Source organism: Lissotriton vulgaris, chromosome 2_2, assembly GCF_964263255.1.
Source record: "Lissotriton vulgaris chromosome 2_2, aLisVul1.2, whole genome shotgun sequence".
Lineage (NCBI taxonomy): Eukaryota > Metazoa > Chordata > Amphibia > Caudata > Salamandridae > Lissotriton > Lissotriton vulgaris.
This window is the reverse complement of record NC_141688.1, coordinates 226,535,944-226,549,146: the sequence shown is the minus strand read 5'-3', so window position 1 is coordinate 226,549,146 and position 13,203 is coordinate 226,535,944. Positions and strand designations below refer to the sequence as shown.

Sequence of the window (13,203 nt, the reverse complement as noted above, 5' to 3'; positions counted from 1 at the left end):
AGTGTTATGGCCTTCCTTAGGAGCAACATGTTTGATTGCTACTGCGTAGTGAAAATGAAAAGAATAGGTGTAACTCAAAAAATGTGGTTTCGAAAGTTACCCCAGAAAAACCATTTCGATGTAGCTGGCTGGAACATAGCCACATTTCCCTTCAACACGTCACACCTGTGCTCATCGGATTGCAATGGTTGCCATCGGGATGCAGAATTGACTTTGAAGTGGAGATAAGGGTTGATACCAAATTATCTCTGGTCAACAGCGACACTGCTATCACCCTTCTTTGATCAATGCTCCACTCAAGCCAGATTACTTTCAGTTCCTGGATTTCCTACAGCAGAAGTGTCTGGCAGGGCCTTCCCAGTGGATAGAACTCACTCCTGGAATGAACCTCCAACCAAAATATGGAGTAGAACCAGCTATACCCTTTTCAAGAAAGTGCTGTGACCACAATATTTTACCTCTCAATGATGCCTCTTTGTTTGCCTCTCTGTCTGTCATCTATGTTCAGACAGATTAGTTCCTGACAGTCTATGCAATAATTTTCCTTCTCATGTTGAAGCATGTGACCAGTTTTGTCACCATTATTTGCACATCAGCATAATATTGTGCAATTCCACTGTATGCAGCAAATATCTTTTGCAGAAAAATATGAAAGGGGTTAATTCAACAGAAGAGCGCCATATTTACAAGTTAATGAGAATAATTGATAGAGGAGATGTATCTTACCTATCGGTTGGTGGCTCGCGCTGGCCATGGAGATCTGTTCTCGACAATGGGCTTTGCTCTCATACAGTTCTGGGGGAAATTATCAAAAAGATAAAATTTCAGATAACGCTACTCGCCGCCATTGGTGATCATGTAAATAACACTGAGAGAATGTATTCAGTTGTAAGGCACAAGTTATTTTTGAACAAGGTGGTGGCACTTGCAGTCAAGAGATGAGTCTACTAGCCATGATGCATGTGGTGGCATATGAATTTATTGGCGAATAAGATAAGGTTGGACTGAGCTGTAGGTTACAGCACTGAAACACAGAATGTTGTTGTATAATAATGCAACCAAAGTTTCATGCCTGTAAGCAGCTCAGACTCACAAATTACAAAAACAATTCTGATTGAAAAAAGGTTAGGATTAAATTGTGACATACCGTCATAGCTGCCATCAAATAAAAATCTCTCATCATTCCACGTTGTTATCAGCGAGGGCTCTTAAATAAATCAGAAGAAAAAGAATGATGAATACAATTCATACCCAATGAAATATCACAAGTGGCAGAATCCAAGCGTAGCTTAGAAAATGGATTTTAATAAGCTATGATGATATCCACCTGGTCTGACCAATAGGACCTTTCGGGGAAACTAGAATATACAAAAACGCATTTGCAGTGTAATTCGTCTCACGCTTCTTCAGTGAGACTTGAAACAAGCCTCCGTTAGCCCTGAGAAAGGCACAGAACTACAGCTACTTCAAGAAGAGCCTCACACAACTGGTATTACAACAAGCAAATCAACTGGACAGTGACGTGCAAAAAACCAATAGGACAACCTGAAAAATACTCTTATTCTAAGCATACAGACAAACAACAACCAGATTCCACCAGGTGGAAGCTTTAAACCATATTCTAAGAAAACTGGAGATGGAACACCATATGTCTCAAGATGAATAACTTCAAACCTCAACAGCATTCAGGGATGGGGAATTATAACACACCACTAGGAGGAACCTCAGGATCCTCTTATTCTTAGGAAGCAAATCTCTTAGGGATGAAGGTTTTTCAGAAAACACTAGCATAAATCCAAACACCTGTGTTGTATGAAACCAAGCATCACTCAACGAAGGATGGCCGTCGCACAACACTAGGAGGAAAATATAACGAGTGGAATGCTAACATGTAATTCACAGAGATCCAGAGGCACTCACAAAAAGGACCATCAAACACTACCAACAAGAACCACAACCCTCCTCCTAATCTAAGTATCACTGCACTACTCAGAGACAGAGGACAGTATTCACCACTTTGAAGAACCTCAGAACCGTCACACTTCAGTAACAAAATGCCAACCAGCAATGGAAGACCTCTGTTTACCACCTGCAGGAACTTCAGACTATGAGAAACCCAGCATCATTCAGAAAAGATGGATTGTAAAATAGGTATAAAAGTTACTTTTGTATTTGTATTTGTATAGCCTTTAAATTTACAAATCCAATGGAAGAGGGGCAAATTAAAAACCTAGTACAAAAGAAAATCCCAGACACTAAGATTTTCACTTAGTTCAGTAATTTCTATTATTGAAACACTTCAAAATATGTTAACATTTGTTAATTTTCACATGCAATATTAGCCACAACAATCACTTTCCGTTAAAATGCGAACATTACTACAGCAAGTTCATTCACACTTCATGGACTTCAGAAATCTCAAACAGACACATATATGTTATTAAATTCATTGAAATGCAAAAAATACAACACAACTCGTCATAGATAGATACATCATTTGTGGATATTTAGTTACTGTAAACGGTATGAAATGATGTAATCACAACTCTGCTGTTGATGGTCTCAAACAAATAATAATTATGGTTGACACGCATTTCAGTGCTGGTAATGGAATATAGTGTACCTACTTCAGGAACACTTTGTTTTCAAACACTGCTGCAACATGCTTCAATTAGGGCAACATTTATTTAGGTATGCTAGTTAGTGCAAATTAGACCTTTCTGTTGTCTTCTATAATCTAATAATTATAAGACTCTGGGGCATCTTTCCTAAAAAAAAAGCGTTTCGCAGCATTACGCCACATTTGGCAGCACCACGATCGGAATTTTTTTTTTATATTTCTTTTTTTTGTAAACAAATCGACATTACTTATTTTTGTGCAACAAGAGCGAGAAATTGAAAATAGTCTAATTTTGTAATATGGGTTAGGGTAAATCAATCACAAATATACAAATCGTGACAGTTAGGGCATTTCTAAAGTTTCATCACCATTTTGAATTGCTTGTGGGATACAAATATTTCACCTATACGAGTTCCAAGGCCGCCATAGCTTGTTCCACTTCCCAGGACACCCTCTGGCCACATATACTGACTTTTCCCCAAACATTCACCAGTCCAGGTCTTCTCCCATTTGTCTAGTGTCGACGGTTTGAAGGCACCCCAGTTTTGCACTATGTTTAGCTTAGCAATCATTAATGCCAGGGTTGCCCATTGCCTGGTACAAGAGGCGAGGTCTTTCGGTCCACAAATCTTTAGGATACATCTGCGGGCTTCGGGTTGCAGGTCTACTGTGAGTGCATCCCGGAGAGTGTGATTGTTGCAAAGTCATCCTGTGCCCTGGGCACCTCCCAACTGACTGGAACTGGTGGTAACTGACTCTGACTGACCCTGGGCTATGTTTAACCAGGCCCAGGGCCAGTGCCAAGCTAAAAGAAACACATTAGAATACAGTTAAGACACCCCACATACACTAGGGTACACTATGGTATGGTGGGGCACCCCTGTAATTAGCATGACCTACCCCATAAGCCCCTAGTATGTAATAGGGCAGGGAATTGAAACTACCTAGAAGTCTCCAGTATCATGGGTTAGGACAATTAGAGGCCAGCAGATTTTCTGCACTAGTATGTGTGCAGTGCTGAAGCCTAAGGTCAGTTTAAAAGCATCCCTGGTGTCCAGGGCTCCTTTTAAACTTTAAATTGTTCCCAAACTCGACTTTGGGGGTAGGGCCCTTAAAAATGAAAAACCTACCATGTTTTTGCATATTAGGGACCCCCAGGGTCACCCATAGGTATCCCAGGGGTGGGGGGTCAGTTATCTATTAGGAGCACCCTTATAAAATGAGTTGTTATGTGCCTGGGTAAAGTGAAATTTTACATATCTTCCCCATATTGTGTTAAAGAGCTGCTCAAATTCGACTTTGATGGTAGAAGGATTGGGTATGGATAATCTGCATGATTTCTGCAGATTCAGAACCCCTGAAGTCTCCCCTAGTGGCACAGGGTTTGGGGGTCCTGTAGAAATTAGGGAAAAACTTATTAAATATGGTTTTATAATCCCTGGCTCTTGAAAAGTGGCCCAAGTCATTTTCCCCATTGCAAACCCCATGGCCCATAGGTTAACATGGTAGGAAGTGATTGATTAATAAATATTGATAGGAAAGTACTAGCCGGACCATTCAAAGACTTCCCAGAAATACAACAATATTATATTGTTGAATTTCTCCTAACGTGTACATACAAGAAGTAATGAGACTTTCTTGTTTGTAAGTCCAGATTCAGCCTTTCAGTGGACTGCCCTGATTGGTCAGAGTTAAGTGGATTAGCCAGGCTGCTGGGAGGGCAGTGTGCTGGTCTATAGGAATCCAGGCCAGGAGGTGGCATCGTAAATTATGCTCTTCAAAGGCAGAGAGGAGGCCTGGGTTTCAGTCTACTCTGACAGTCTTGACCTAGAGTCAGGGCTAGGCTTAAGGAAGGTATGTGCAGATGGTAGGGGGAGAGTCCGTGGAAATAAGACATCCAAGGGGGTGTGTTTAGCCAGCTCTTCCCTCCTTGTAGGAAATCAGCCATTATGGATTTGGAAGAATAATGCACTCTGGGACAAACTAATGCCACACTCCACAAAATGTGGTCATAACTATGAGGAGCTGCCCTGCTCTCATTGGTCAGCAGTGACCTGGTGCTTGACCCAGAGAATTTTGAATAAGTGTCTGAGAGGGGCAGAGCCCTCCAGATCTGCTGCTTGAAATGTAATGAAGCAAGAAGTGCCCGGCTGGAATGATTTTGCTGTGCCTGACCTATGAAGACTGCACCATCTGAAACTACAGCCCTGTGGATTACCTTGCTGCCAAAGAACTAAGAGTTGACTCCCTGCAAGCTACAGGTTAACAGAGCTCACCTGGATAGCCCCACAAAGAATTCAAAGCCTGGAGTACCAGTGGATTTGTAAGGGTTTTGTTCAAGTGGAAGGCGGAATTGAAGTTTCACACTTTCAAGGACCCTCTTGGAGATTCCTGAACCTTGGATTGTATGTTGGATACTTTGGGACCGGCAAGCAGAACGCCAGGAAGGTGTTCTAACTGGACCCGCTTGCTGAAGAAGGCGGCCCACTACAGTGATTAGAAAATTCTTCAGAACAATTTATAAAGGTGTGTCCCTGACAGAGAAAACAAAATGACTTAAAGGGGCACTGTTGATTTCTAAGCACTAGAAAGTGACTAATCTTTAAAAATTCATATGTCTGGTACCCTACAGTGGATTATTTTCGTTTTGGTGTCATTTAAAAGATACAAATATTACCTATTCTTATAAATCGGTGTTGGATTTTTATTTTGTGTTGTGTCTTATTTATTTACTGAAATGGTGTTTTTGAATGCTTTACATACCTGTCTTTGAAGTGTCGCCTGTCTGCTCGCAGCCACGTTACCAAGGGTTGAGCAAAGGTATAATTTTCTAAGACCTATGCTGAGTCCTATCATGTGTTAGTGGCCTTATTGCCAGTGGCAGACCTACATTTCCCCCTACCAATAACCCACTTTCCAACAGTGATTCACTATTTTCCAATATGATTGTATACTCCTACACTCCCATATTATATGGATAAAAGAGCCCACCTCCGCACATCCACATCTGCACTCTCCATTGTCCATTCTACCCATCCGTACTAGATCTGGTCCAGCGATATATATTCTGTGCAGAATTTTGTACGCTCGGACATTTTTAAAACACAGGGATACGTCGTATTCACAAGAATACAGCTCACCACTGCATTTTCCCTTGCACTGGTACTAAAGAGGCTGTCCAACGCAGGCCCCCCGCTGCCATGCTCTAGGGAGCCTATGCTGCAGGATCGACGGTTTATGTGCAGGAAGGGACACCTTCCTGCACATAAACAATCATTAAAGGTAATTTGCTCTTTCTATGTGTATTGCAGAATCACACCTGGAAAGAGCAAAACACGAGGAATCATTAATTTCTCCTTGTATCACCATACTAAGACCAGGTATTCCCTGTAATTCGTTTTTGGTGCGGCCTCAGCCTTGAAAATCTGAGAACACTTCAAAAAGCAATGGGTGTTGAGGTGTAATCCATTGCACGGCCTTTTGCCACAGAGGATTTCAACAGAAAGGGGTATATTTACAAGGTGGTATTGGGCAAAGTTAAGTTGCTAAGCACTGCCTAGTAAATATGGGAAATGGCGCTAGTCCCCAAGTGCGTCAAAAAATGGAACGCTCTGGTGGCTTAAGGGGCATGTACAAATGCCCCTATGTAACTTATAATCTTCTGTAAATTAGATACTAAAGGTAATATCATTGCTCAACAAGTGTTCCAAGTTACGTATACAAGACAGTAATTTTCTTCGGATTTAGAATGTATTTTCTATGTGCCTTTATTGTAGACTCTTCTTTGTTAGTAACTGACTGAGCATGGGCCTTTCCATCGCCTGCCCATCTGTATCACCCAGTACAAAACCATACACTTACAACGCTACATTTTGATTTGTTTTGGCACAATTATATCAACAATCTTTTGCGTGTCTTTAGTTTTCCTTGTCCTATAGTAAATCACTATGAATCATTGAACTGGTTCAATTTACTTCTCAGATACATGAGTCTTAATATTCCATGTACTTTTATCATTATAATCTTGAGAATATCTCTCCTCTCCTCTCCTCTCCTCTCCTCTCCTCTCCTCTCCTCTCCTCTCCTCCCCTCCTCTCCTCTCCTCTCCTCTCTTCCCCTCTCCCTCCTACCACCATTTGCCTCATCTCACTTCTGCTCCCCTGCATTTCCCTTCACTTCCCTCCCCATACCTTACCTCCCCTTCCCTTTTCTTCCCTTCCCTGTTTAGAGTGCTACAAGTGTCTATTGAGGTTGTATATATCCAGCCTCATACTGAGTAGTGACCTAGCTGGATGTGTTCACTTAAAACAGAATCAGTTTAGGATCTGAGGATCTTTGTTACCTCCTGCAATTCTTTTGAGAGTGTATTCCACTAATTAGCTCCTCGTTGTGAGAAGGATCTTTTTACCCCTCTGGCATATTTGCAGGTAGGGACAACAAACACAAGGTTAGAGTAGGAGTATATATTTGCACTGTGGCAGCCCTTTCTTCTTACTTTATGTGCTACCTAGAAATGTAGGCCGGCAAAGGTAAAACAATGGGGTGCACCTTACAGGCAGTTTAAAAGATCAGCCAGCTGGTAGGGGTTCAATTACTTCACCCAAACCAAAATGGGATTAAACTCTTTTAAATCCAGAACACTCTAAAACCAGATTTCACAATATTCTACGATCATTGCAAAGCTTTCTACAGGAAGTCATTGATACACGGACAAGGGGCCTGCTTCACAACCGCAAACTTGCACTTTTGTGTTAGTATAAGAGTGTTTGCTATTTACAAAGAGATTTACGGGTGTGGAGTCTCCACACACAAAAAGAGAGACCTTTGTGAGACAGGCTAATGGTGAGGCTGCAGAAATGTATTTAATTCCCTAAAGGTCTGCTCCATATGTAAAATAACGCATCACTGCAAGAATATTTCTTAGATGCCATGGCTAGAAGTCAAGTTTCACTCTACGGCTCCAATTTCTTTGGAAGGGTTGACTTTCCCAGTCTACAAAATGTCCAAAGAGTTTGATGTAAGCAAACACAATACCTGGCAGTGCAGTAGATATACTGTACGAATGTTGACTGGGATTTTGTACGTGATGAAAATAGTCTTCCCAGCTCTACACAAAAGGTATTAATGTCGGCCAGGATTGGCGTGCAATTCACCACTTAATTTGTAAAAGAACAAGTGCTGGCAACCAAAGCTTTTGTCTGTAGCCTGCCTCTGGTGCTGTCAAATGCTAGGTTTGCTGAATAACAAAGTTGTCTAGTCTTGATTTCAACACACCCACCACTATTCAGTTCCTATCCCTTAAATTCACAGGTTCTGTTTCATCCCTGCTTTCTCGCTTGGTCACTATTTTTCCATCTTTCTCTTATTTATTTATTTATTTATTTACGTAATTTTTATAGCGCAACAAATACCCTGGGGTGTCTCGGCGCTGTGGAGCTACTGGGGTCAGTCATCCTCTTACTGGTTAAACAACCATGTTTTTAAGAGCCTGCGGAAGCTCATCAGGTTCGGGGCAATTTTGATGGCAAGTGGCAAAAGATTCCAAAGTTTTGGGGTAGCCACAAGGAAACGTCTATCTCCCCAGGTGGCCGTTCTTGTACGTGGCACAGGGAGGAGACTGGTGTTAGCCGATCTTAATTGCCTTCTGGGAGTATACAACTGAAGAGCTTCAGTCAGGAACCTGGGTCCTATGCCATGTACTGCCTTATATGCAATGCAGAGGGCCTTGAATTTAATGCGGCTCTCAACTCTCAGCCAGTGGAGCTGACGAAGGCCAAAAGTGGTGGATTTGCGGCGCAGAATGTTTAGGAGGATCCTGGCAGCCGCGTTCTGGATGGATTGCAGCTTTGTTATGACACGCTTCTGGGTGTGAAGAAAGAGAGCGTTTCCATAATCTATTTTGGAGAAGACTAAGGTAGAGACCAGAGTCTTCCCAGCTGAGGGAGGGAGATAAGGCAGCAGCTTCTTAATTTTTTTCAAAATAAAGAATGAAGACGACACGACCTTGTTAGTGTGGAGGTCAAAAGCCAGCTTGCTGTCAAAAATGACTCCCAGATTTCTGGCTTTTTCCACTGGGACAGGTGGATGGCCGAGCTTTTCCGGCCACCAACTAGAGGACCATTCAGGGGAAAGTTTTCCGAAGGTCATAACCTCGGTCTTGTCCGAGTTGAGCCTAAGACAATTCGAGGCCATCCAGGTACTGACCTCAAGCATAGCTCTCTGGAAGTTGGCTGCCACAGTAAGGCCGTCCTTGTGGATACCCAGAACCAGCTGGGTATCATCTGCATAAGATGTAAGCCGTACTCCATGGGCCTTTATTACCCTCGCTAAGTCCGCTACATAGATGTTGAATAGCATAGGACTTAGCGAGGAGCCTGTGGAACTCCACAAGGGAGTGCAGAGATAGGAGAATAGAAATCTCCCAGCCTTACTGTCTGGGTACGGTTTGCCAGGAAAGATGAAATGAGATCCTTGGCCGGACCGTTTATCCCCAGGGCTGTGACACGGTCGACTAGAGTGACATGGTCGACCGTGTCAAAGGCCGCTGACAAATCCAAAAGGATGAGGACAGCCGCCCCTCCCTGATCCATGATCGCCCTGATCTCATCAGAGGCCTTTATCAAGGCAGTCTCTGTCCCATGCCCTTTCCTAAAACCAAACTGCGTTTCGTCGAGAAGTTGGTGGGTCTCGACGAACTCTGAGAGCTGTCTATTCATCAGGAATTCGCATACTTTGGCAGGAAAGGGCAGGCACGCAATAGGTCTATAACTGGCGACAGCTGTGGGGTCTAGGGAAGGTTTTTTTAGAAGGGGTTTTATAACAGCCTGCTTCCATATACTGGGAAATTGGCCTGTCTGAAATGCAGTGTTGCAGATCTCCATAAGGGGGCGTGAGCTCACTTCTGTGAGTTTTAGCATCACAGAAGGAGGGCAAGGGTCCAGAGGGGAACCCGATTTAATGGTGGAGATGAGTTTAATAACATCATCATGTGAGGCAGGTGAAAAACCTGAAAAGGAATCATAATTATGATGAGAAAGTACTTCTTTCACAGTACCGCCTCTGTGTTCAGTTTTGATGTCACCTTCAAATGAAGCATATATATCTGCCACCTTTGTGGTGAAGAAGGTGGATAATTCATTACAGAAGGTCTGTGAGGGCTCAACCCCAGGGCCAGAGGGGGGGGTAGACATAGTCGTGACAACAGAGAACAGCTCTCTGGCAGAGTTGGCAGTGGTCTCAATTCGCGCCGAGAAAAAAACCGTTTTTCGAGCCATAATTGCCTTTTTATAAATCATAAGGGCATCTTTATAAATTTGTGTGGCTATGGGGCAGTAGGCTTTCCTCCAGCGCCTTTCTAGATTCCTACAGTGTTGGCGATGAAGTCTGAGATCTTCATTATACCAGGCAGCCGAAGGAGATGCTCTGTTAGGTCTCGTAAGTTTCTCTGGGGCCACTAGATCGGCGGCACTTCGGATCCAATCCTGGAAATCTGTGGCTGATAGTGCAGGAGTGTTTCCTCCCTGAGGACAGGAGGAGGCCAGGGAATCTAGCATCTGAGGAATGTCTGCGTTTTTCCAAGCACGCGTCCCCACCCTAGTTCGGGGCCTGGGAAGTGAAGGGTATACAGTCCGTATATCTAGCTGAAATATAATAGCCCTGTGGTCTGACCACGTGATGGGAATAATGTCCAGCACGGAAATGTCAGGATCATTAGTGAACAGACCATCAAGGGTATGTCCAGCTTGATGTGTAATGCCCTTAACTAATTGGTGCAGTCCTAGCTTAGAAAGGTCAGTAGTTAGTTGAATAGTATCAGAGTTGTCCTTCTCTTCCAAATGAAAGTTAAATCTCCAAGTATCGTATATTTTTCTGAACCTACGACGTTATCATTCAGGTCAGAGAAAGTGGAGAGAAAAGAGTTACGGGGGCCAGGGGGTCGGTATAGTATTATACCATTTAGGGCTTGCTTGGGGTTAATGCTAATAGCAAAAGCAGCTGATTCACAGTTAGCAGAATTTATAGGGTCGAGTGTGGTACGATATTTGTCCTTGTAAATAATTGCAAGGCCACCACCTCTTCCTATAGGCCTATCATGTCTAGCGACGCTATATCCATCCGGGGTAGCGTCGCAGAAATCCGGACCTGACCCGGCATCTGCCCAGGTCTCAGTGGCAAATAATAAATCCAGGTTATGAGTGATAATAAACTCATTGATCTGAAAACTGTGACATGGGAGTGAGCGCGTATTAATGAGCGCGGCTCGACAGCCATGCAGAGAAGCGTTATCTGGAACATGTGACGGGACGTGATTAAGATCTAGATAGGCTAGTAGATGTGATTGGGGGAGTTGGTAGCCGCAACCTGGACACGGGGGGGGGGCGAGTGCCCATCACAGCAGTAAGAGAGACGGGAATACAATCCTGATGTGTCTTACCAGGATTCAGCTCTCTTAAATACAGGGATGAGTACAGCAGTCGAGGACCAGGGATTATGGCCCTGGGCCGTGTCCGGCCGCGGACGGGCGCAGACGGGCTTGGCTTTGGCGCGGCTTCGGCGCGCGCCCGCTGCGCCAGCCCGCTGCGCCGTCTGGTAATAGTACTCATTTATAGGCCGTGAGGAGGGTGGGAGGCCAGCGCGACTAGAGCGCAGCCCCAGCCCACACCAAAGATGGCGCCCGCCGCCGCCTACAGTCAATCAAAGCGGCTAGGCGAAAGAAAGCTGAAATAGCGTGAGGGGGGGTGTTAGAGTGCCTGACACTGAATTCCCATTAAGCTAATAGAATAAAATGCCCCCAAAAAGATTTTTCAGCACGAGGTTAAAATGATTTTAAAACGAAGTACAATCACATTTAAAAGCAGCAATGAGTGTTACTGATCTCAAGTAGCTCACAGCCCTAGTGCTCACACAGGGAGAGCTCAGATAGGCCATTCTTTCCCCCTTTGCTGTCTTTCTCTCTCTTATTTGAAGTCTAAGAGACCGATTTAAATGTCGGCGGAAGGATTACTCTGTCACAGTGGTGACGGATATCCTGTCCGACAAAATATAAATTCAAATGGGTATTCTGGGATTTATAGTTCGGTGGTAGGGATAGCCATTAACGTTGAGACAGAGTAACCTGTCCGCCAACATATGAATCAGGCACTAAATCTGATTATGAAAAATAAGTCCTGGTCCCCAAAAGTGAGTGCTGGTGGGTCCCACCTGCAACCATCAGCACAAATTAAACCCTGAGAGCCATGGACCTCATCAGGGGAGTAACTCAGGCCCCTGTAGCCCCTGCAGTGCAGAGGAACCACAACTATTCATGGGGTCCCACTCAGCCCAAGACCAATGAATGTCTTTGAGTTATGGGAGACTCGGGACCCATCATCATAGTCTCCAAGGGCGGCCCCATCATTCTGTGTTACACCATTACATATCATTTAGGCCAGTGCTTACCTGTGTGTTCAGATTTAACAACAGCATTCAACGTCTGGAGCATTTGACTACCACACTGACCTAGCATAAGAATAGAAAAGAGGGTTAAATACACTGACTTACACCATCCGTTAATTCTTAGGAACGTCTTACGCGGAACAGATTTAATTTAAGAGCATCAAGAGTAGAATGTTTTTTAAAAATGCTTGTCCCTGTGTCTAATATAGAAAAAAGTCAGAATTGTGCACCTTTTGTATTACTCCTTCATTTGTAGGAAATAGCTAACTTTCTTGGAATTCACAAAACATTCCTGCGGTACTCATGTAAAGCTGCAACTCTTGTGGCTTTCTCAGAGCACACACATGTTCCAACAAAACATAGCAAGTATATAGTGGCTCAGGCCTGGTAAACCTATTCAAGCTAGCACCACAGGGCAGGAGGCTCTGACTGAAATGGGGTGAGTGAATTAAAAATCACAGTTCCAGTGTGCTGCCTCTAGTGCCTGTGTTCCATGTGTGTGGTGACTAAACACCACTACCCTTTATTTTCACTTTAGTCTGCCCCCCAAATATCGCAGCCAGAATACTGAAACATACGGATGTTAAGTACAAAATATTGAATCCAAAATAGCAAAAAGTAAGTATACATTTTCTATAGTTTACTCGACATATATGTACTGTGACAATATATATCTTCAAGTTACATAGAGTTAGGAATAGTAAACCCATTCTTCTAACTACCTTTTGATATTTCATCCCTAGGTATACTGTCCAAGATATGCTTGTATCTCTATGTGATGAGCTTGTAGGTTTATTATTTATACAGTGTCCAGGCAGCAGTCAGTCATAGGTTCACTGCCTCCCGGTGTGAGCTGTGACTGAGCTGCAGTTCCACTGTCCCCGTACGAGATCCTGAGAAGGATGAAAGCTGTGCAAGAGGAGTGCGCAGGCTTGTGAACTCTGAGAGGAGTGCAATCATTAATTCACTGAGGCCAGCTTTCTGACATACAGTACCAAGGTATGGGGTTGGGCCACTCCAATAGACTTGGCAGATGTGTACTTCCGACACATTCTCTTTTGTATAGAGGAACTAGCAGTAAAGGAGTAACATCAGTGTTATTATGAGCAATTGACTTGGTGGAATTGTTTGTATTTTTTACCTTTCTA

The 13,203-nt window shown here is 43.6% G+C and overlaps 1 protein-coding gene across 2 annotated transcripts in view; it reads right to left on the bottom strand.

Annotated features, from left to right (window-relative positions):
- Positions 1–13,203, bottom strand: part of EHF (ETS homologous factor) — a 115,656-nt gene that overhangs the window by 16,403 nt on the left and 86,050 nt on the right. For both annotated transcript variants that reach the window (XM_086959594.1, XM_086959593.1), the window contains 3 exons: positions 12,059–12,118; positions 1,148–1,207; positions 727–795 (listed from right to left, as the gene is read on the bottom strand). In XM_086959594.1, the coding sequence (XP_086815720.1) occupies positions 727–795; positions 1,148–1,207; positions 12,059–12,118 (189 nt within the window). The remainder of the gene's footprint in view (positions 1–726; positions 796–1,147; positions 1,208–12,058; positions 12,119–13,203) is intronic.